This window comes from Penicillium longicatenatum, assembly GCF_028827895.1.
Source record: "Penicillium longicatenatum strain IBT 33135 chromosome Unknown contig_3_segment0_segment0, whole genome shotgun sequence".
Classification (NCBI taxonomy): domain Eukaryota; kingdom Fungi; phylum Ascomycota; class Eurotiomycetes; order Eurotiales; family Aspergillaceae; genus Penicillium; species Penicillium longicatenatum.
The window spans coordinates 2,148,549-2,169,798 of record NW_026643121.1 but is presented as its reverse complement, the minus strand read 5'-3'; the positions used below and the strand labels follow the sequence as shown (position 1 = coordinate 2,169,798).

General features: G+C 49.1%; 7 protein-coding genes across 7 annotated transcripts; 4 read left to right on the top strand and 3 right to left on the bottom strand.

Annotated features, from left to right (window-relative positions):
• Nucleotides 1-229: 229 nt before the first annotated feature.
• N7484_006173 (uncharacterized protein) lies at nucleotides 230-1,693 on the bottom strand (the record flags this gene model as incomplete). Its single annotated transcript, XM_057116591.1, has 1 exon — nucleotides 230-1,693. The coding sequence occupies one exon, from the start codon at nucleotides 1,691-1,693 to the stop codon at nucleotides 230-232; it is 1,464 nt and encodes a 487-aa protein (XP_056972474.1).
• Nucleotides 1,694-3,215: 1,522 nt separating this feature from the next.
• Nucleotides 3,216-3,757, top strand: N7484_006172 (uncharacterized protein; the record flags this gene model as incomplete). The annotated part of the gene is made up of 2 exons (XM_057116590.1): nucleotides 3,216-3,346; nucleotides 3,394-3,757. 2 exons carry the CDS (start codon nucleotides 3,216-3,218, stop codon nucleotides 3,755-3,757), a joined length of 495 nt encoding a protein of 164 aa, XP_056972473.1.
• Nucleotides 3,758-5,606: 1,849 nt separating this feature from the next.
• Nucleotides 5,607-7,101, top strand: N7484_006171 (uncharacterized protein; the record flags this gene model as incomplete). Its single annotated transcript, XM_057116589.1, has 3 exons — nucleotides 5,607-5,870; nucleotides 5,943-6,187; nucleotides 6,246-7,101. 3 exons carry the CDS (start codon nucleotides 5,607-5,609, stop codon nucleotides 7,099-7,101), a joined length of 1,365 nt encoding a protein of 454 aa, XP_056972472.1.
• A 1,828-nt stretch (nucleotides 7,102-8,929) lies between these two features.
• N7484_006170 (protoporphyrinogen/coproporphyrinogen oxidase) lies at nucleotides 8,930-10,763 on the bottom strand (the record flags this gene model as incomplete). Its single annotated transcript, XM_057116588.1, has 4 exons — nucleotides 8,930-10,291; nucleotides 10,355-10,435; nucleotides 10,561-10,630; nucleotides 10,681-10,763. 4 exons carry the CDS (start codon nucleotides 10,761-10,763, stop codon nucleotides 8,930-8,932), a joined length of 1,596 nt encoding a protein of 531 aa, XP_056972471.1.
• A 2,382-nt stretch (nucleotides 10,764-13,145) lies between these two features.
• glfB (uncharacterized protein) lies at nucleotides 13,146-14,614 on the top strand (the record flags this gene model as incomplete). Its single annotated transcript, XM_057116587.1, has 6 exons — nucleotides 13,146-13,273; nucleotides 13,329-13,396; nucleotides 13,455-13,460; nucleotides 13,517-13,734; nucleotides 13,793-14,200; nucleotides 14,258-14,614. The coding sequence occupies 6 exons, from the start codon at nucleotides 13,146-13,148 to the stop codon at nucleotides 14,612-14,614; spliced, it is 1,185 nt and encodes a 394-aa protein (XP_056972470.1).
• A 1,104-nt stretch (nucleotides 14,615-15,718) lies between these two features.
• N7484_006168 (uncharacterized protein) lies at nucleotides 15,719-16,828 on the top strand (the record flags this gene model as incomplete). Its single annotated transcript, XM_057116586.1, has 1 exon — nucleotides 15,719-16,828. One exon carries the CDS (start codon nucleotides 15,719-15,721, stop codon nucleotides 16,826-16,828), a length of 1,110 nt encoding a protein of 369 aa, XP_056972469.1.
• Nucleotides 16,829-18,504: 1,676 nt separating this feature from the next.
• On the bottom strand, nucleotides 18,505-20,871 carry N7484_006167 (transcription factor TFIIIB subunit BRF1; the record flags this gene model as incomplete). The annotated part of the gene is made up of 3 exons (XM_057116585.1): nucleotides 18,505-20,157; nucleotides 20,207-20,415; nucleotides 20,469-20,871. The coding sequence occupies 3 exons, from the start codon at nucleotides 20,869-20,871 to the stop codon at nucleotides 18,505-18,507; spliced, it is 2,265 nt and encodes a 754-aa protein (XP_056972468.1).
• Nucleotides 20,872-21,250: the final 379 nt, after the last annotated feature.

Genomic DNA, 21,250 nt, shown 5'->3' with positions numbered 1-21,250 from the left:
GGAGCCAAGTGGGCCATATTTAGCCGCTCAACAAATAATGATGGCTAAAGATAAAAAGATCACATTCAAAGGAATCGTTAGCTCGGTTATAAAATATTTTGCTCCATTTTTTGTATCATTCAATGGAAATCATGCGGGCGAAACCGCTGGCTTCCCTCGGCCGAATTTATAGTATGACAAATCAATACATGTGATGGAATCGTATAGCCAAATATCGCATGGCATCCCCTTAAACCAAATATGAAGCATAGTAGCTGGTGCAAGCATCGTCAATGACACTGTCAGCTACTAAGGCAGAGACTTTCTGATTGGCAGTGTTGGCCAACAGCAAGACCTCTCCACTGGTCGACTTGGGCCAGCCTTGCTTTGACAGTCCGCTCGCGGGATTCTTCGCAAAGGCCAGCCACAAATCTTGCATCTTGGCACTGGAAACCTTCTCGAAGTGAGTGTCGGCGCCATAGATGCTGGAAGTGCCAAAAATGAGCGGCAACTCAGCTGTATGATAAGCACCTAGCCCGGATTCGGGCGAAATATTGGTGAAATTCCCGCGGTACTGGTAGCGGTAGGTAGTCAAACCGAGGGACTGTCGGAGGGCGGTCGAGTATGGAACAGGACATTCAAAGGTAGATAAGGTCATAGCCTTGGCTGCGGCACTGTCGGTGGCATCATACCACAGAGTGCCCTCGTCGAGGTTGGAACCGAAGATGGCAGGCTTGTTGGAGAGGTGCTTGCCCAGATAGCGCTCAGTATAGTTATTGAAGACGAGTCGGTCGTCGATGAAAGGAGCAAAAGTCAGGCTGTGACCATTTGAGGTACCAAGATAAGCGGTGATATTGGATGCGGGAACTTTGCGCAAGCAGTTCAGCTCGTGCTGAGCCGAACCTGAGCAGCCAAAGTGTGAAGCAACCGACGAGAAGTTCGTTCCCGCGGTGTCTGTCGAACGTGTTCCAAGCGTGAGGAAAACGGAGCCAGAGTTGGCGGCGAACCCTTGGACAATGGGGTCATCAGGATAAGCAAAGTTCTGAATGTCAACACTGCCTGCGCCTGCACTCTGGCCCCAGAGGATCATCTGCTCGGGATTACCTCCGAAATGAGCGATATTCTTGTGCACCCATTCAATGCCGGCACGCTGGTCCAAAATACCCAGGTTTTGCTCTTTAAGAGCCCTTGAAGCAGGGAAGCCGAACATATTCACACGATATTGCACAGCGACCAGAATGTGCTCTTGGGAGCGCTCTATCCAGGGAGCCGGATACCATGCAGGCACGTCTGTTCCTCCAGAGACCCATTCACCTCCGTAGAACCAGATGATAACGGGCAAGTCAGTCTTGCCATTGTTGGGAGCCCAGATACTCAAAGTCAAACAGTCCTCGCTCATACCACCAGCGATGATGATTTCCGGTTCATATTCCGCAAATACCGTACCGGTCGTAATTTGCGGACAGGCAGGAGGCATGGTGGTCGCATCGACATGTTTCGAAGTTGCACTTGCGGGGAGTGACTGGGGAGGAAGCCAGCGACGCTCTCCAACGGGAGGCTGGGCGAAAGGAATTCCCAGGAATTGACGGACATGGGGATATGTGCTGTTCACGCCTCCTTGGACTGTACCGCTAGAGGTTTTTATATGGAGATTGGCAGATGCAGCTGCAGCCGAAACTGCAAACCCTAACAAAGTTGGGAGTGTGATCTTCATGGTGTGCTCTCACACTTAGTCCGCAGGTTGGTTGAGAGAGAAGGGCTGATGGTCAGGAGTAAATTGCGAATGTTTTCGAGGAAAGTCGACGCATAATAACTAGTCCGTGTGGGTTAGATTGCAGATGGAACTTCCGAGGTCACACTGCCGATCACTCAGGAGCTGAAGATGTTTAAATAAGGTGTCGCGCAGCGGAGACTATATAGCCATGCCACTGTGGTTTACGGCGGGAGTCAGTTTTCAGTGCTAGATGGGAAGGTTTTGCTGAATTGTACTTCCAGGTTCTATTGTACCCGACCAATTTCCTCTGAGATTTTCAATTATGAAGCGCATCGTACAGTTGCCGGTCAATGTACCGATGCACTCTAATAAATCCCCGTTTCCCCACGGCGTGGGTCTTTTGGGGAAATGACGCATTTTGGGTCCGGATTTTCCGAGCGCCATCTGTAGACTGCATTATAGGGTAGCAAGGCAAGACCGAGTAACCGAGTCTCCTCCGGCAACTCGAAGGCAGTGCGACATGCCTGGCTGGTACATTTATTCATTCATAATAGCGAAGAGTTCATCTGCGATTGGGAGGAGACGTCTCGCAAGGAGTTACTGGGGAAGGCTTATCTGGCACGAGGCAACGATCAAAAAGGGAATAGCGCCGCCTGACAAGCCTGACAGCTGCCAGAAAGACCCCTAGGGCAAGATTGTTCCTATTGTGTCCTGGGATTTCGAGGTAGCATTCTGGCCTGCGATTTCATTGAATCTGAACTGGTAGATGGAAATCTAAGCTTGTTCCTGCATAGATTCGGAACCTGGAAAGCCAATCAACGCTTTCTACGATCTTCCCGAGCTTCCCGACGGCATTTCGGGAATAATGAATGCTAAATCCGATACACTAGTAAGACAGGCAAGAGGTTTCTCTCGTGTATAGTATTATGACAAGTGCAGTCATAAGATCTCAGGTGCTTGGCCTACCATAACTCACCTGAGCAAGCTAGCCATCAATGGACAATAATAAATCTTTCGCGAGCAGTGTATTTGCACCCCGTTCATTATAATGTGGCACCATGCTGAAGTCATGAGCCCGATGATCCCGAGGTCCATCCATAATTCTCCATCAAACCTGCACATATACCCGCTAGAAGTTCCCAAACTAATGCACCTCCTGGCATATTTGCCACCAGTGACTTCCGTCAGCTCATGTCAAGTTCCCGAGGTCTGTTGATTTATCATCCACTATACGACGGTTATATCCCACTAATAATAGATCCTATAGATCAAAGTAACCTTGGAAGCCAGGTTACATATCGTCAGCTTCCGCGAACCTAAATCATACACTGGGGAGGAAAAGCGGATATGAGAGGACCCTGATTTAGCCAAAAGGCGTCCCATGGCGGCCAAATCCGCGTCCCCAACCGCAAATGTCTCAGATGAAACTAAGCATTTATAAACCCGTTCCTTCGCTGAGCTCTTTTCATATCATAGTAATCATTAATCAAGTTTCCTTCGACTCAAATCCTACAGCGCAAATATGGCCCTTTCAGCGTGCAATGCCGTTGTTAACCCAGGCTTCGAGTCTGGTGTCCTATTCCCATGGCGCGCATCTGCCGTGGACGTTGCTCAGGTGAGCACCGGTACTGCCTACAGTGGCGACTACTACCTGTGAGTTTCATCAATTTATGGCAACCGGATATCGACTGACCAGACAGTAACCTGCGGACCGCCATCGATAACCAAGGCAACACCATATCGCAAACCCTGAGGAATCTCAAACCGGGAACAAACTATACGTTCAACGTCGAGGCCCAGGTTCCCTATCCCGCTATCTCAGAGTACTGCTTCGTGTATGCTTATGTGGGTTCCAACTCCACGATCGGCGAAATTGCTAGCGCGGGCTTGTTTGAGGAAAGCTTCGGGGAGTGGGTCTCCGTTTCTGGAAGCTACGTGCCAAAGCATTCCGTTGAAACTTTGCACATTATTGCTGCTTGTGATGAAGAGGATAACTCTGTTACCGGGGAGGTGTATCTCGATGCCATTAGCTTCGTGCCTCAGAGTGGCTGTGGGTCTGCGTAAAGGACCCCCGCAAGAACTCGGGTGAAGCAATTTTGTAAATAGACCGATTCTTACGTTAGCAAGGTCAATGGAACAAAGTGTCTATACGGTACCTATGTTCTAATTAGAGGTATACTCATGGTTTCAGACAGTAATTGATGTTCACGGGTGTTGTTTTAAGGTTGTTTTTTAATCTATATATTTTCTCTTCGCCACCCGTCTAGGCAGAAGAACTAGGCCCGAATCAGCGACTATATATTTCCAGGGTATAAATTAACATAGGTACATAATACTAATCTAGATATTCCGAATAACAACATTATCAAGGCATTAGAAGTTGAGTAAACCTTTGAGCAAATTGTCCTCTCACTTGCCGCTTCCTTACTTCCCCTTCTTTCCCATTGTTCTCTTCTGAGCACTTTCGCTTCTCAAAAACCTCGGTGCAATTTTATTTTTCTTTTACCCGATAGCCAGTATGACTATCATCTCATCTCTCAAACATTTTAAGGTCATTCAAGATCTAGAGACTGGAAGCTTTGAGGCTCAGGCTCCTACAATAGTCTCTAACGATGGGATGGTGTGTCGGTGTTGGTGCACCCGCGAGTTTATTTTCTGCCTTGTTGCTGTCTTGGCTGGTTATTATCGCGGTCGGGGCTGCTTTGGGTCAGTCACTTATGTCTATTGGATTCGTTCTAGGTTAATTAGTGTTTAAAATATTCCTTCAAAGCTTAACCTCCACTCGCTCATTACTCTATTTACTAAATCGGTTATTCTGGTAGTAACATAGGCAACTCGTAAACCATGTAAGTTGACCTTAAATGACTCCACTCGTGGTCTTCATTAGGATAGGCCTCAGAAGGCACTACTGTACAGTATATGTCCGGGGGATGGGGAAACCTAGAACAATCTACCTATTCCAACTGAACACGAGTATTCAGACCTCAACTTGTCCTTTATCTTCCAGATCAAATCACGTTATGCAAGCCTCGTAGCCCAGACATTCCAGGTAAAGCAGGCAACTAGATTTCCAATTGGTGTGATCTGCACACAATGGTTCCAACATTGGATCTTAGACCTTGCAGCATGTATTTGGCCTTAGGTACTAATCTTCTGAAAATACACGTTATCGATGTTAGTGTATAGCCACGTGCCCGCCTGGGTGGCGAGGCCATAACAAAAGCACACAAAATGCGTCGTTCGCACGGTTATCTATTGATGTCATCTGCTGATTAGGAATGAAGATCTCGATCCACCATGGCGATCTCGCAGACACCGAGAACCTGTCTGCGGAAACACATCCACCAACCACAGCCAGCCCCTGATTCCTCGGGTGGCGATTCAGCCAATCATGTTCTTTTTCGATATACGCTGCGTTCATTGATATTTGCAAGACAAAATGCTTTCACACAGATATTTACTAGTATCGCTACAGAATACAGTAGAGCAATGAGGCCGAGAAGCAATGGCTATGGTCCTACCTGAAAACAAGCTATACAGAAGAATTGATTTAGGCGGGCAGGGAGGAGTCATTGTCAAAGGCCTCGCGATCGAGTGCACATTGATAACAAAGGGAGCGCATCCACTAAGCCCTACTAGAGAATAATTTACATTCAAATAAACTCTTAGCGTCTCCAGTTATGACGCAAAGGCCCGGGTGTCAGGGCTTCCGATTGCTCACAGCGAGTTCCCCGAATCAAGGTATGGGTTTACGTCATCTCCCAACCGTACTTTTAACAGTCGCGAGTAACGTCCCTCGGCTGAACTTTTACATAGTTCTACACGGGCGCATTCCCATAATTTAACAATTATGTCTACCACTACAATATCCAAATCAGCTGAGACGATGTCATTCACGGGAAATCGAAGCGTGATGGAGCGCATCCGAGAGAGACGCAGAGCAGCCGAAGCTAAACAATCACGCCAGGTCGACACTTCAAATCTTTCTGTCGGGTTCATGTCCAAATCCCAACGTGCTTCAAATATGCCGAGTTATCCTGGTCTTGATCGTTGGCGATTGCTGGAAAAGATTGGAGATGGTGCTTTCAGCTGCGTTTATCGTGCAAGCGACACAAAATCCGAGTTCAGTGAAGTCGCGATTAAGGTCACGAAGAAATATGAAATGAAAGAGGAGCAGGTGAGTTATTGTCTAATATTGCCTTTCATGTGGAGACCCCAGGGAAAAGAATATTTTCTGACAATGTCGCAGAAACACAAATTACAGAAGGAAGTTGATATTACGCGGAAACTCGATCATGAAAATGTGGTTCGACTTATTGACTCTTTTGAATCGATTCAATATCATTATATGCTCTTGGAGCTGTGCCCCGGGGGCGAATTATACGATCAAATTGTCAAGTTTGCGTCCTTAAGTGAGCAAATGGCCCGACATGTTATAAGGCAAGTTGCAAATGCTGTGGCGTATCTTCATGATACTATGGGAGTTGTTCACAGGTGAGTTTCCAAATTTCCTAGTAGGGACTCCTCGATCATCATCTGACAGCATTTTCAGAGACATCAAACCGGAAAACGTTCTCTTTTATCCTAACTCCTCAACACCACGCGAAGAATCAAAAACCACTCGGCCAGGCGATGAAGAAGAAGCAGTTGCTATTGCTGAAGTTGGGTCTAGCGATATTGGCGTGGTCAAGCTCGCCGATTTCGGTCTATCCAAGGTGATATGCGACGTCCCGGCCGCGACACCCTGCGGGACCATGAGCTACGCTGCACCCGAGCTATTTAGGCAACACAAATATACAACCAGTGTCGATATGTGGGCTCTCGGTTGTCTCCTTTTCACCATGTTGGCTGGATTTCCTCCTTTCTACCACGAAGATCTTGACATCATGAGGCGCCAGATCATGCAAGGGGAGTATACATTTGCGTCACCAAAGTGGGACAGCATTTCGGACAGCGCAAAGGATCTTGTTTCTCGTCTTTTGACTATTAAACCAGAAGAGCGGTCAACTATCAAGGAGTGCCTTGAGCACCCTTGGATGCAGGAAGATTCTGAAGAAAGAACACCTACCCGTGACGTTTTCACGCCCAATACTGAACGCCTCCGTGCTTCCACAGGGAATACTCCGGTTCCCGAAAACTTCCAACCCATTGCAGATAATGAGACCGAGCACTCTGTTCCCGAGACCCCCAATATCCGGGATATCTTTAATGTTGCGCTGTCCGTGCACAAAGAACACCACCAATCGCAGCAACAACAAAAACCAAATGGCGGTGGAGATATCCGGAAAGCTGCAGATAAATTCAAGAAACCGAATTCTACACTTTCTAACCTTAGTATGAACAACAGCAAATTGCTTGAAAAGAGGAGAACACGAGCCTGTGATGGCCAGTCGATACCAAGCCGTTAAGATGGTTTGGGCAAATACAAACTCCACAAAAACCAATATTTAGGGTTCCAAATGTACATTAGATGACGATCTTAATGAATTCGCATGATTCAAGATTTTTTAGAACAAACCTGAGAGTTCTATAGCTGCGAGAGTGCTTCGAAGGTCTCTTCAATCGACAGATAGCCCCCGGCGCGAATGTGAAGAAAGCTTGGAATATTGTGACAGGTCTCCCCGCACGTAGTACAGCGCTAAGAATGACCATACAACAGATATATTTGGCAAGCAAGTTGGCAAGGCGTTTAGAGTGGCTATAATATACGTTCAATTACGCGTGATAGATTCAAACAGTCACTGAATATTGGAAGCTGGCAACCAGGAAATCATCAGAGTTCCAGGCGGCTTAAATGCGTCACTACAGAGCATACCTACTCAGTGACCCGAGACCCTCTGGATAGGAGTCTCTTGAGATATTTCCTTCTTTGATGGAATATCTGAGTCCCCTTGGGTTCATATTCTTCCATATCCATGGCTATCTCCCAGGAGCGCAGTGACTTCAAGGACAAGATATCTGAATGATAAGCTATAGGAATGATTACTGGCTAATGTCACGCACTAAATCACATGATAATATTAAAACCAATCTAGTTCTCGTGGCCTGGACGTTTGCTGATAAGCGGCTGTTTCTTCAAGTGGATTATTCCTCGCCCACCCGACTACTTTATGCACTGCACACGTGGTATATTACAATCAAGCAATTGGCGAAACATGCCACCTAATGCCGTGAACTCAACACCCATGGCTTCAAAAGACGTCGCTTTCTGTGATAGAAGATAGCCGATTCTTTTAAATGACATGAAGGGAGCAGTGGTTCATATTGGCGCAACGGAGGGAGGATATCGATCGACATGTCAGGGCACAGAGTCCAGAATCTATCAAGCCTCACAACCAGACCAATCCCTTGAATCAATCCACTCGCCATCATGGTAGACAATTCCATACCCCTACATCACCCGTACCTGCTGTTACATTAGATTCACACGTAATCCGTCATTTAAACAACCACAGCCAAAAAGCCCGCAGCCCACAATTCACCACCAATCAACACAAGCCCCAAGTTTTATTTTTGTATCACGATGCTTGGCTCAGGCGACTTGGGCCCACAATAACGCCACCTATGAGAATAGAGGTGGACGCGGTACCCAACCAGCGTTGAGGACCATTTCTGAGTGTTTGGGTCGACCGTTATTTGGTTCATTTCGAAGGAACCTTCGTCGGTTACTTAAATTGCACTGTCTTGGATGGCTACTGTTTCCTGGATTGTTTCCAGGGGTCCTCATTGGGGTTAATGAGGACAATAGTTGGGTGTACCGATGTTTGATGCCTTGTGGGACATGTTGGAGATTGGGGATATGCATGCGGAGATGTGCGGGTGGCGATGGATCCGAGAGTGGCAATTGGCGAGTCGGAATAATGGGGAATGGCTAGCACATGGTTGTGAAACGCGTAAGACGTCCGGCCCTATGGCAGTGCGGGTTTAACGTGTTACAAGTGTAAGGTGGAACAGAAGCATTCGTGAACAGTCAATTAGGGACAATAAGCTAGTTATCTCCACAAGTCTAAAAAATGTGTATCAAAATGAAAGGCCACAAGCAAATCCGACAGTCTTCTGAAGTAAAAAAGGTGAAGATGGGAAATAATTCACATGAAACGCCAACAAAGATCATCTCCCAGATGCCGCTTCAGATGCTCCCTTCGCGTGTATAGTTTTCGTGCAAGTAAGACCTCGTGGAAGCGTAAAGCCTCGGGTAAAAAAAAAAAAACATTGGAAATGTAAGGAAAAAATTATCTACTGCTTGTTCTTGGCGAAAATCTGGGCACCATCGACCAGACGGCGCTCGGTGTTCTGGCGACCGTTGACAAAGTCGGGGTAGTTGAGGGTCAGCTCAACAGCACCGTTGACAATGTTGTCCACAGCCTCGACACCCAGCATGAACGAGTGGTCCTGGTTGCCGACCTCGTAGCGCCAGCTACCGAAGCGACCACGGGACCAGATACCCTTCTCCTGCAGCTTGGGCAGGATCTGGGTAAGGGCACCCTCACGCTCCAGGCTGGGGGTGGGGTAACCGTGGTCGAAGCGGCGGTGGTAGGTGGAAACGATCTCGTCACCGGGAGCGAGCATCTCAGTGTTGATGAGACCCTGGATGGACTCGGCAAGGAGCTTCTCGTGGTTCACGGGCTTCATGGAAGACTCGGAAACCTCCAGCATGATGGACCAGTAAGGTCCCTCCTTGGCCTCGGTGCTCGAGGGCTTAGAGCCATCGGCGAGCTGGAGGGTGGGAAGCTTCTTGGAGGCCTCGGGCTGGTTGTGGGGGGAGTAGTTGGAGAAGATGGTGGCACGGTAGAACGGAGAGTCGTCCTCGGGGAAGTAGAGCCAGCACTTGTCACCGATACGCTCGGGGCGCTCGCCACGGATACCGACACCGATAACGTGGGTGGAGGAGTAGAAGAGCTGCTTGGTGAGGGGGATCAGCTCCTGGTCGCCCATGGCCTCGGCGAGGAAGTCGACAGCCATGGTGGAAACGAGCTTGGAGTAACCAATGGTGGTGCCATCGGCGAGGGTAACGGTCTTGTTGTTGGCGTTAACCTTGGTGACCTTGCCCTTCTCACCGAAGCGGGTGTTCTCCTTGGGGATGGTGTTGGCAACACCGATCCAGATACCACCGGTACCGTCGCGGGCGGGGAAACGGAAGGTAGCGTTGGGACCCCAGTTACCGGCGGTCTTGTTGAGGATGACGTTGGTGGTCACGGCCTTGAGGTTGGGGGCAGCGACACGCTCACCGAGCCAAGCGCATTGCATCTTGGTGGTGGGAACGGCCCAGACCTTGTAGTTGTAGGGACGCATGAAGAGGTCGGCAATACCAGTACCCATCATGCGAACAATCCACTCATCGAAGTTCTTGGGCTTGGTGTTGGCAACGCGGGCCTCCATGGCAGCATCGATCATACCATCAATGCACTTGACCTGCTCCTCCTTGGGCAACATGGAGATGTTGTTCTGGAAGGGGTAGGGGACCCATTCGTTCTTGCAGCGAACGTAGGAGATACGCTCGTGGGTGTACCAGTCCTCCTCGTTGGGGAGGGCCTCATCGATGCAGTCATCGAAGTACTTGTAGTGGGAGAAGATAACGTGGCCACCGACATCGTACAGCTGTTGATGAGGGTGTTAGCTTTTTGACCTTTTCCCCGCAACACTAACACAGGCGCAACTTACGAAGCCTTCAGGGGTCACATCAGTGGAAGCCAGACCACCGGGGACCTCGTTAGAGTCGATAATCAACCAAGAGGGGCCATTCTAGAAGCAATTGGGTTAGTTGTTGGTTCAAATTTAGTATTGCGTACCCCTCCATTTCCCCCCTATTTTTTTTCTGCCTGCCACCACCGAATCAATGCAAGAGGAGAGGTGAATCTTGAACTTACGATCTGGTTCAAACGTTTGGCCGCACCCAAACCAGTCGGGCCAGCACCAATGACGAGAACGTCAACAGAACTGGGATTGATGTTAGTCTGGAAATGACGGTGAGGGAGCGTAGTTCATACATGTCGGGGTGGGTCATCCTGCCTTGTAGGAGGTCCTGGAAGCTAGGCACGCGTTTGAAAGTCTTGCGAGCGATGTTCAGCATAGAAGAAGAACTGAGCAGCAGAAAGACTGCAGGTAGGTGACTGGGAGGAAGGGATAATAAAGGTGGGAAAGGGAAAGTGGGAGAGTCTCGAAACCGTGGGTAGGGGTAAACGGACCCGGCACTTTCGAGCGGTGTCGCAGAGTGGAGTTTGTTGTTCCTGTTTCAGGTTTACTCCCTCCACTGGGCCACGCTAATTTGCTTTTTTGATTACTTTCCCACAAGATCTAGGTCCAGCTTGGTCTATAGCCTATCGCAGCCTTTGCAGTTCAGGGGTGGCACTGATGCTGTCCCCAATTCCCCCCAACCGTGAACACGTATGCACGATCCTCGCCCCCCCTTTTAGAGTCTGGGTGCCTTATTTTTCATCTGATTTTTGTAATTATGGGAAGCCATGTTATTGATGCTAAACGCTCATTCGCTATCACCACGCCACTCACTGGACCCTGGCGTTTAAACTATCGAATCTATCACAATCCGCGAGCGGCCGTTATTGGTCTGGGGATGGTCTTATCGGACCATTTAATGCCCTTAAAGGGTTCTTGCGCTTGCATGCGGTCAAGATTCAGTCCTTGGCGTGGTTTCAAGGTCCCCAAGAACGAATCAAGAATGCTGTTATCTCTCGGGTTATTCTGATTCGTCTCTAAAGGAGACTTCACGGCTAATCTGATATAATTGTTTTGACAGGAAAAAAGAAAAATAAAAATAGAAAGGAACAAAGCAAAGACCCGAATCAGCGACAAGACTTGGCTTAAAAACGCCACCGATGTCGATTGGCACGTTGTGGTCAATGGTGGTGAGAATTTAAAATAATCTACGGTTAGAGTGTACGTCGTTGCTCCATAGCGGATACACGTCTGGTATAAAGTACTGTAAATGACTCGTCAAGGCACCAGGATTTCTCTGCAAAAGTCATACAGTAATAAAACAACCCTGAACCCTCCAGGGGCGGACATCCGCAGATGATCGGCTTTGTTGCTACTCGGTACATCTAGAGTTCAGGGTACAAGGCGAGCAGAGGCGAGGAGCGGATCCACTGATTGTCCCTCCCAAACAGGGAAAGACGAGGAGGATCAAGAAGATCCTTCGCGGTTGCTGAATCTCATTTGATCGCCAGCTCGGGCAAGAAGAAAACACTTCTGGAAGATTGGTTCCGAGAAGAGATCTCCAGTTCACCGCGAAACTGCTCGGGCGTGTAGAGACAGGACCAAACCAAATGCTAGTTTGATATCTCATCGCCCAAAAATTAGACCAAAAAAGCTTTGCTGCGGGAACTAACCGCCATCGGCTCCAATGTCTCTGGGGCTGCTTTTCTTTTTTTCTTTTTCTTTTTTCCCCCTGTTCCTCCCCAAGTGGGTCAGGACAAGTCCCTGAACGGGGCGATGGCGTCAGACACAGCCTCCTCAAGGCGATCGCCGCATTCTCCACCCGTAAGGGACCAGGACCGCGCGCTGGTCCAGAGAGTTGCTGAACGCGGGCCACAGTGGGTCTGGGCTACCAGCTGCTTGCGTAATGCGGCCTCTGTCCACTGACGGTTAATTTGGATCAGCGTTGCCCTGTGACGAAGCCGTGAGTAGTGTCGCGTTCAGGGCTTCTATCTCAAACCGGGACGAAGTGAAGGGACACGAAGACATCCAAAGGCGGGTTACATTCCCTTTGAGACCTCTGCCACCCGGATTGGGAGAGATATCACGGTATCCATCTAATTATAGTTAAAATTAAGAGAAATCAAACTCATGCCACCGGACCGTGGGCGAAGGTGACAATGCTCATTGGCGACGGAAAAGGAGTCGCCACGATACAGGAAGGAACGGAGTGGAGATTTCAGAAGGCTGAGAAAGACACCCTGGTGGAGTGGTTTCGTCATGAATCCATACCGTAATTTATCCTATCAAACATCTAAAATTACCCCAACAGAGTACAGGTGGCCTTAGCGTCCTGCGTTTCAACGCTGTTTGGCTGTTTGCATACACATCGCAGCGGATCCCATACATTTCCACCTCAATTTCCCTTCAATCCTCTGGCTCTGGTTGTTCTCGACTCAAAGGCTTTTAATTTTTGGATTTTTCCTTTTTTTCACTGCCGATACACTTTTTAGCGTTCCCCTCCCCGAAGTACGTACTCCATTCCATCCCTTCTAGCTTTTCTCTCCATCATCATTTCTTCATTCCCTTCGTTTTTTTGCGGTTCTGCTGTTTTCCTCTTTGGGACCAACTCTAATCACATTCGTTAATCATCACGCTTTCAGTGTTCCTGTAATTTCACTTCTATATCCTTTCACCCCCCGTGGCTTCCTCCGCATTTAGCCAAGGAAGCCTTTCGCGTCCACGGCCTTTTGAACTCCGACAGTTCTTCTCCGACCAAACTCGATCATTATCATTCGCAATGAGCTCAGACGGTGAGAAGGTCCGCACCTCCGGTGAGGTTGTGCGCGAGCAGACTCTCCCCACGGTCAACCCGGCAGCAGAGAAGCAGGAGACTAAGGCCGCACTCCACCCGGCGGTCTACGTGAGGTGAGCAGAGGCGGAGTTCAATTGTGAAATGATAAACTAATCACTCGACAAATAGTGTCTGGATCACTCTCAGCTCCAGTGTCATTCTCTTCAACAAGTACCTCCTCGACTATGCCAATTTCCGTGAGTTCCATTTCCCCGCCTTCCGCAAGAAACATTGCTAACAGATCTTGATGTGTAGGTTTCCGTATGTTCCTGCACTCCTAAACCCCTCCCAAGGATTCCTTTCTGACTCCACATTAGCCATCGTCCTTACAACATGGCACTTGACTTTCGCGACTATCATGACCCAGATCCTTGCCCGCACTACCACCGTCCTTGATGGTCGCAAGACCGTGAAGATGACTGGCCGTGTCTACCTCCGTGCTATTGTCCCCATCGGTCTCATGTTCAGTCTGTCCTTGATCTGCGGTAACATGACTTATCTCTATCTGAGTGTTGCTTTCATTCAAATGCTGAAGGTGCGTTTGGCCCCCCGCATATTTTCAGTCGGGGAAATTCCGCTAACAGGACTTACAGGCCACTACTCCCGTTGCTGTCCTTCTTGCTACCTGGGGTATGGGTATGGCTCCTGTCAACTACAAGACCCTCATGAACGTTTCGATCATCGTCATTGGTGTCGTCATTGCTTCATTTGGAGAGATTAAGTTCGTCATGGTCGGTTTCCTGTTCCAGCTGGGTGGTATTGTCTTCGAGGCCACTCGTCTGGTTATGGTGCAACGCCTGCTTAGCTCCGCTGAGTTCAAGATGGATCCCATGGTCTCCTTGTACTACTTTGCGCCTATTTGCGCTGTGATGAACGGCTCCGTTGCTCTTTTCCTGGAGGTCCCCAACCTCACCATGGACCACATCTACGGCGTGGGTGTCTGGGTTTTGATCGCCAACGCTATGATCGCCTTCCTGCTGAACGTCTCTGTCGTTTTCTTGGTAAGTTCCAGCAATTCTCGAATTCCTATCCAGAATTCAAGCTAACAATCTCTGCAGATTGGCAAGACCTCATCTCTGGTGATGACTCTGTGCGGTGTCCTGAAGGATATTCTGCTGGTTGCTGCTTCCATGATGCTGTGGAACACCCCGGTCACTGCTTTGCAGTTCTTCGGTTACTCCGTTGCCCTCGTCGGTCTTGTCTACTACAAGCTGGGTGGTGAAAAGATCCGCGAGTACACTGGCCAGGCGGGTCGTGCCTGGGCTGAGTATGGCAACGCTCGCCCTGCCCAACGCAAGTTCGTCATCTTCGGCGCCGCCGTTCTCATCTTCTTCCTGTTCATTGGCACCATGGCCCCAGGCTACGCCCCCGAGTCCGTCAAGAGCATTATTGGTGGTGCCACTCCGGCCAACTAAACGACTTGATACCCTCAGAAGACTTCGATCTCCGGGGAAATATTCCATCGAGAATATCATAAAATGTTTTCTGATGTGGTGGGCCCCAGCCCATGAAGTTAGCTAGCCGTTGGCGACTCAAAAATAGCTTTCCACCTACTTTTCCTTTTCCTGATCTATTTTGAACCCGGCACGGCGACATGCAGGAAATCCAGCATGTGTCCCTTCCTTCTGAGCCCGTATGATGGAACAGGGCTCCGGCTGTTCTTATGTTCTTTATTCCTTTTCCGACCGCATTCTCGTGATGTATACCGTCCACGGGTCTCAAGCTGGTGTTGCTGGTGGTGTCCTTGCTTTTATTACTTTCCACGAACATTGATGTTAGACTTGCACGAGCTCTGGTGTCGGTTTGCTTTGGACTTTTACGTGATTCTGTTCCTTTTTTTTTTTTTTTTTTTTTTGCTCTTTCCCCCCCCCCCTTCTTCTCTTCTTGTCATCATAATATTTCCAATAGACTTAGTATCTGAGGGTGATTACGTATTTTTGGTGTAGGGTAGTATTCGCCTGGCCCCATGTATCCCATGTAAAGTGAGCGGGCTGGGGCCTCGCAGGTGCGCACAGGTGCATCGGTTGGAACCAAGGGCTGGACCTCCGCTGAGCTTCCGTGATTGGTCAATCGCTGCAGCTGAAGGCACCCCCACAGCCAAACAGCGCAATCCGCTTGCGCCGACTTCTCGGAGATCCACTTTCGATTTATTACCGTAATGGCCGATCGGAACAGCCCTCCAATACCAAGTATTGTCGTCCTGTATGGTAACCTCCGCATTGCAGATAGGATCGCCTCAGATCCTCTTTTGCGCTCTCTCGCTTGTTTGCGCGATTCTTCTTCCTTTCCCTTTCGTCTTATCTCTCAATCCTCTTTTCTCTCCCCCTTTCTCATCTTGGTTTCTTTACAATCGGAACCTTCCATCTCTTTCATACTTCCTATCTTGTCTTGGACCTATCTATCCTTCCTCTTATCACCTTCCACCGTTTTGGCTAGTGATCTATAGGTGGTTGAAGCTTATGGTGTGCTGCTCACATAACCCTACAGAACAGTTTTCTCTCTCCTAATCTATGAAAAAAATGTCGCCAATGATCCTCAATCGTCCTTCCGATGGTCCCGCCATGGGTCTTTCTCCTACCCAGGAACACGCCTTCACTCAGTTCCCGTCTCAGTCCTTGCTGAACTCCTCCAGCAACTTCCTCAGCTGTCATGCAAGCCCTAACTCGATGCTTGGGAAGGGTGGCTCGACCCAGCCTATCTTCAGCTCCGATTCGGCACCTATTCCTGCCACTGCGCCCAAGCCATCCCGGAAGAGGTCGCGTGACGATGCCTCCTTCGGAGAGGCTCTCGCCATGCCCCCAGCACCGAAGCCCGCTCCAGCTCCCAAAGAAGAGCCCATATACGGCGAGGGAATGGTCTTATTGAATCCTCAAACTGGCATGGCTCTCTCAGCCGACAGTCAAACTGGTACATGGTACGAAGAGACGGCCGAGTCGCAAGCTGCCAAAGCGGCCTCCGTCTTGTCGAATGCGCCGCAATCTGATGCCGCCGATATTTCCCGCAAATCTCAGCGACTCGATATCTCCGCCCCAGGTCTTGATGATATCGCACGTTCCTCGAACCAGCACCGCCTGAACGGCTCCGAAGCTGATCAGCACCGCAATCTGGCTGGTGGATCCTCACCACCTGCTGAACCCCTCATCGACGATGCCACTCTTCTCCTCGGCATCAGCTGGCAACGCATGGATACTGACAACGACCTGGCGCCTGCTGTGCGTGGATGGGTTAAGTACATCGACAATCAGTACGCGTCGTACCTGCGCGACTCGCAGATCCTCATGAAAAGTCGCGCTTTAAACGCCTACCTCGTGGCCGCGACGCCCGTCTCTGCATTCTCTCCTGCCTTCTACCTTTTCAATGACGATCTCACCCAAGCTCAACTTGTGGCCTCCTCGTGGGATGCTTGCCTCCAAAATCTTCGCAATACGCCTATCATCTTCGAGGGCGCTTCTCCCATCGCCGCTGCAAGCCGATCCAGCAATCCCCCTTCCGCCAACCCCTTCAACACCAACGGTGATACCGGCGTACCTCTTCTCCAGCAGGCCCTATCAACTCACTCGCACGCGCCAATCGACATGGGAGCGGGGCTGAATGGAGGCGTCGAAATGGGAATGGAAATCGACTCATAAACCGTACCCGATATTCTTTCAACTTTTCTATTCGTTCGCCGATACAAAGAAACAAAAGACCAAAATGACTCCGAAAAAGTTCGATCCCCGAGCCTACGACTTGTCGGCATTCGACACCAACGACCACAACGTCTCCGACACGATCGCCGATTCCGACTCTTTGTTTCTTTTTTGATTCTTTAATTTTTACTGGATTTAGTGTTTTGTTCCTCTCACTTGCGCCCAACTGACCCAGTTCGCGCAGCCCGGTCCATTTCACGCCCCTGGAGGGTGTGTGGGTATGGCGTTTCACTTTGGATATAACCGGTGGGGCCTTGATTTTTCTGGCGTCGTAATAGTGGCTGTCTATTTTCTCTTTTATTTTCATTTTTGTGTATCTGCATGTATTTGACTTGAACTATCACCACATTTATGACTTCAAATGAGAAAATGAAATGTCATATATTAACTTCGGTATATATTCTCCAATGTTGTAGAAGACCATTCGGATTCCGGCTGACTCGGAGGTCTCAGTGGGCACTTCCAAGTTTAGAGCATACATAGAACCACCTAAGCACGCCCATTTTAATTCTGAGACCTTGGCATGTAGTCACCATAGCATAACACTGATTTACAAGTAACTTAGTAATAAAATAAGGCGTGCTTTGGCTACTCTAAGGTCTAAAGTGCAGCTCGACAGACGAAACTCGAAACTTGGGACTTGATCGCCAAGCACCCGTACAAGATGCACTAACCAAGCCAGAAAAGAAAAGACAAGAAAAATAAAAACAAAAGAAAAACAGACAGATAAGCATATGAATGTGGTGAGATTTCTCATTCAAGTCCCATTGGCAAGAACCTAGAATTGAATTTGAATCCAATAGCATGTGAATATGCGCATTACCTGAGATACTTATTCGTTTGATCATTACAAGGGCCGATGGGGCTCTTTGATTATTTATATGGTCTTGGAGGCGAATGCGTAGGGAAACAAGGATTATGGGAGTAGACGTGAGTCAATGCATTGACTTCTGTTTGTCTTTCATAGCAGTCTTCTAAGTTTCGTATTACTTGGTGGATTAGGTACATATAGGAATACTAAGGATATTGATGCACATATACGTAAGCAGAAAATAGGGCTCAGCCCGTCGCTGATTAATATGTATACGCATAATCACAAGGCTCTCCGGTCCAAAGTAGTCAAGTCACTGGCATCGTAGTAGTCCTTGCCTTAGACCTTAGCGAATGCATCGTCAACGACATCCTTTCCCAATCGGAGTACCTCCGACGACCTCAGCCCTATGCCCTCACCTTGACCAATCAGAAAGGATACTAGCGGGTTGAAGGCAGTAGAGGCACTTGAATGACAGATTTGTGTTACCCATACTTCCTGTTTAGGCGTGACCCCTCGTAGATACATCCACCTTGTTTCCCAGCAGCGTAGTGCGAAGAAGGTATCAAGGTTGAAGAAGACAGCAGAGGCATCTGGGTGATGGACGAAGATGAGAAAGGTAATACTGATATCTGTATATTGATAGGAGTTCTTGGAACAGTTCTACCTAGGAATTTGTTTGTCTTCCAAGGTTCTGTAGACAGCATTTTCATATTACTTGATTGATTCAATACATACATAGAACACTCATGTGTGGAAACTAGGGTTCAACTATTATAAATTCATTTTAAGGATGTTGTTATGTCTAGTCTGAATCGCTGACGTCGTAGTAATCATCCCCATACGCTCCTGCGAATGCCTCATCAACGTGATCATCAACGTAATAATCATCGTCATTCTCCTCCACATCATCGGGATCCTTCTGGTCGCTTGCAAGCTCATTTTCGGGACCGGTGTCTTTCTGTGTAGCCTCCGGTGCTGTAGGAGGAGGAGTGGGATGAGGAGCGGATTCAGAGGCAGGAGTAGGAGCAGACTTAGGGACCGATACAGGGTCAGCAGACACGGAAGCAGGCCCAGGAGGACGCTCAGGAGGCGACGCTGGAGCAGGGGTAGCGGCCTTTCGTCGTCGCCGACCAGGTGTGGCTGCAGGTGGAAGGCTTTGGCGGGATACTACGCTCACACTGCGACTGCGACTGCGGCTGCGACTTCGGCTCAGAGTTTCCTGCTTAGTTTGCGCAGCATCGCCTTCCTTCTCACCACTGTAAAGGTTCTCAAGCAGAGAGTAATTGATCTTTTTACTGTATCCGCGCACTTCCAGCATCCGTCGTGTGGCCTCAGCCGGGGTCGACGCACGAGAGCCATGCTCACCGTCTTCACCCTCAAGATAGGTGACATCGCCCATACGGGTCTTTCGGCGCTTCCGAGGTTTGCGAGTTGTGCCACCACCCGTGGCCTCGGCATACGCGCGTTTGAGCATCTTTTCTTGCTGTTCGCGAAGGTAGTCCTTGTTCTCAGTGACCCAGATGGCCTCTTTGAGGTCGATTTCCGCTGGGGTGAGAAGGCAGTTCGCAACTTCCGGGTCGTCATCAAATTCGTGATCGCCAATATCAACGGCGTCAGGTACAATGCTCTTTGACTCTGGAAGACTTTCTACCATTTTAGACCCCCTTTTCATCATTTTTTGTATCTCGTCCACTAATGCGTCTTCGGATGCGATTTCTTCTGGCGTGGGATTGGCGAGAAGAGCAGGTCGACGTGGGTCGTTGCTTTTATCCATCCCCTTGGATTTGGCCATTTCTGACTTGCTTTCCTCAAGGACTTCTTCCGCTGCTTTGCTATAAGATGCTCGTCGAGAAGTGGAATCCGTTAAGGCAGGATCAATCGGAAGGTCTGGAATTGCAAAACCATCTGCATCAACGCGCCTAGGCTGAGCTGAGCCTGCCGCACTCGCTGAATTGTCATCATTTTCGGTTATTGCTCCTGCAGGCTTCTTTGTAAAGCGACTGGATTTGTGACCCTCCCTCGCTCGAGTGAATGCAGGGGGATCGTGCGAGTTCTCAAGTTGCACAGAACGAAATTGATCTACAGTGAGATCTCCGCTCTCTGTCATGCTGAATTCGTGCAAGCGCTGATTGATGGTGATCTCGGTCACTTTGACTATATAGACGGTCTCACGAGCTGTTCGTCTGAAATTGTTCATGCGTGCTGCTAAGAGCAGAGCTGCGGCGCAAGTACCTGCTGGCCGTCGACCCGTAGACAACCAGTCACGGTTCATCCGTTGAATAATGCGTACAGCCTCACCAGCAACCCGCATATTAGCAGGGCCGAACTCCATTGCCTTGGCGAATCGATAGATCAAGCTTTCTGGGTCAATTGGGTTGACCAAAAAGGTGGTGCCGCCCAGTCGAAGCTCATCAATAAGGGCTTTGTAGGTTCGACCAAGCTTGAAAACATTGACCTAGGGAAGGTTAGACAATGGGTTCTTCGATAATCCTGGTGTAACTTACCATCAAAATATCGGCAAAATCAATCAGCATCACTGTATTACCGGTTGTCCTACGACAAGCAATGTAAAGGCAGACTGCTGCCACGGTCTTGGTCCGACGACCTTGAATGAAATTAAGTCCGACAGCAAGCTTGAACACCTGACCCGCAGCCTTGGTAGCACTCTCCGGGATGTTCAATGGTCGCGCAAGCTGAGAGATGTATGTATTACCTGGCTGATATTAGTCTTCATGAGAAAACCGTCAAAACAGATGTATCACAAACCGTTTGCTTCTGTTAACTCTCGACTTTCCATGCCACCGCCTCGTTGGAAGCCCGGACCAAAGCTTCGGGTATGACTTTGACCTTCTCCGACGAAAGTGCCTTGAACAACAGCCGCCCCAGAGGAAGATTCACCGAATGTCACTTCTGACACGATGTTGGTTTCGGCAATGACGGTACCACACCCGGTACACAGCTTCTGTCCATCTTCTTCGACAATATGCGGAGCAGGACATCCTGGATTTGGACAGTTCGTTGTCTTTGGATGTGTTTTCGGTCGTGGAGGATGGGTACGTCCAATTGACTGAGGACGATTGATAGCAGTCGCGGGGGACTTGAGGGTGGCCAAACGGCCAATTGGGGCCTTCGGCCGAGGAGGCCCTATGCGCGCGGGCTTTGTGGTCATGATGCGCGTTGATGAGTCGCGATGGTGGGGCGAGCGCGCAGTGAGAAGTTTCTTCTTGGCTTTGCCGCACCGGTGGCTCAGTGGTGGAGTCACGTGAGAGGATCCCCCCCCTCATTCACTAGGGGGAGTGTTCGAGCCTCGCTGACGATGTTGTTGAATCAGGTATCAGAATAGGGAAAGATGGGAGCGATGATGAAGAGAAAAAATCTTCGAGATACATTAAAAAAAAGAAAGAATATTTGGATTTGTTTCAGACTTGAAAAGTCCACAACTGATTCTCGTCCCTTTGGAAGTGAAGAAGTCATGTCCACGTGACTCAAGACGTCCGCTCCCCATTATGTAGTCCGAGATAGGCAATATTGAATTGATGCCCGTTTTT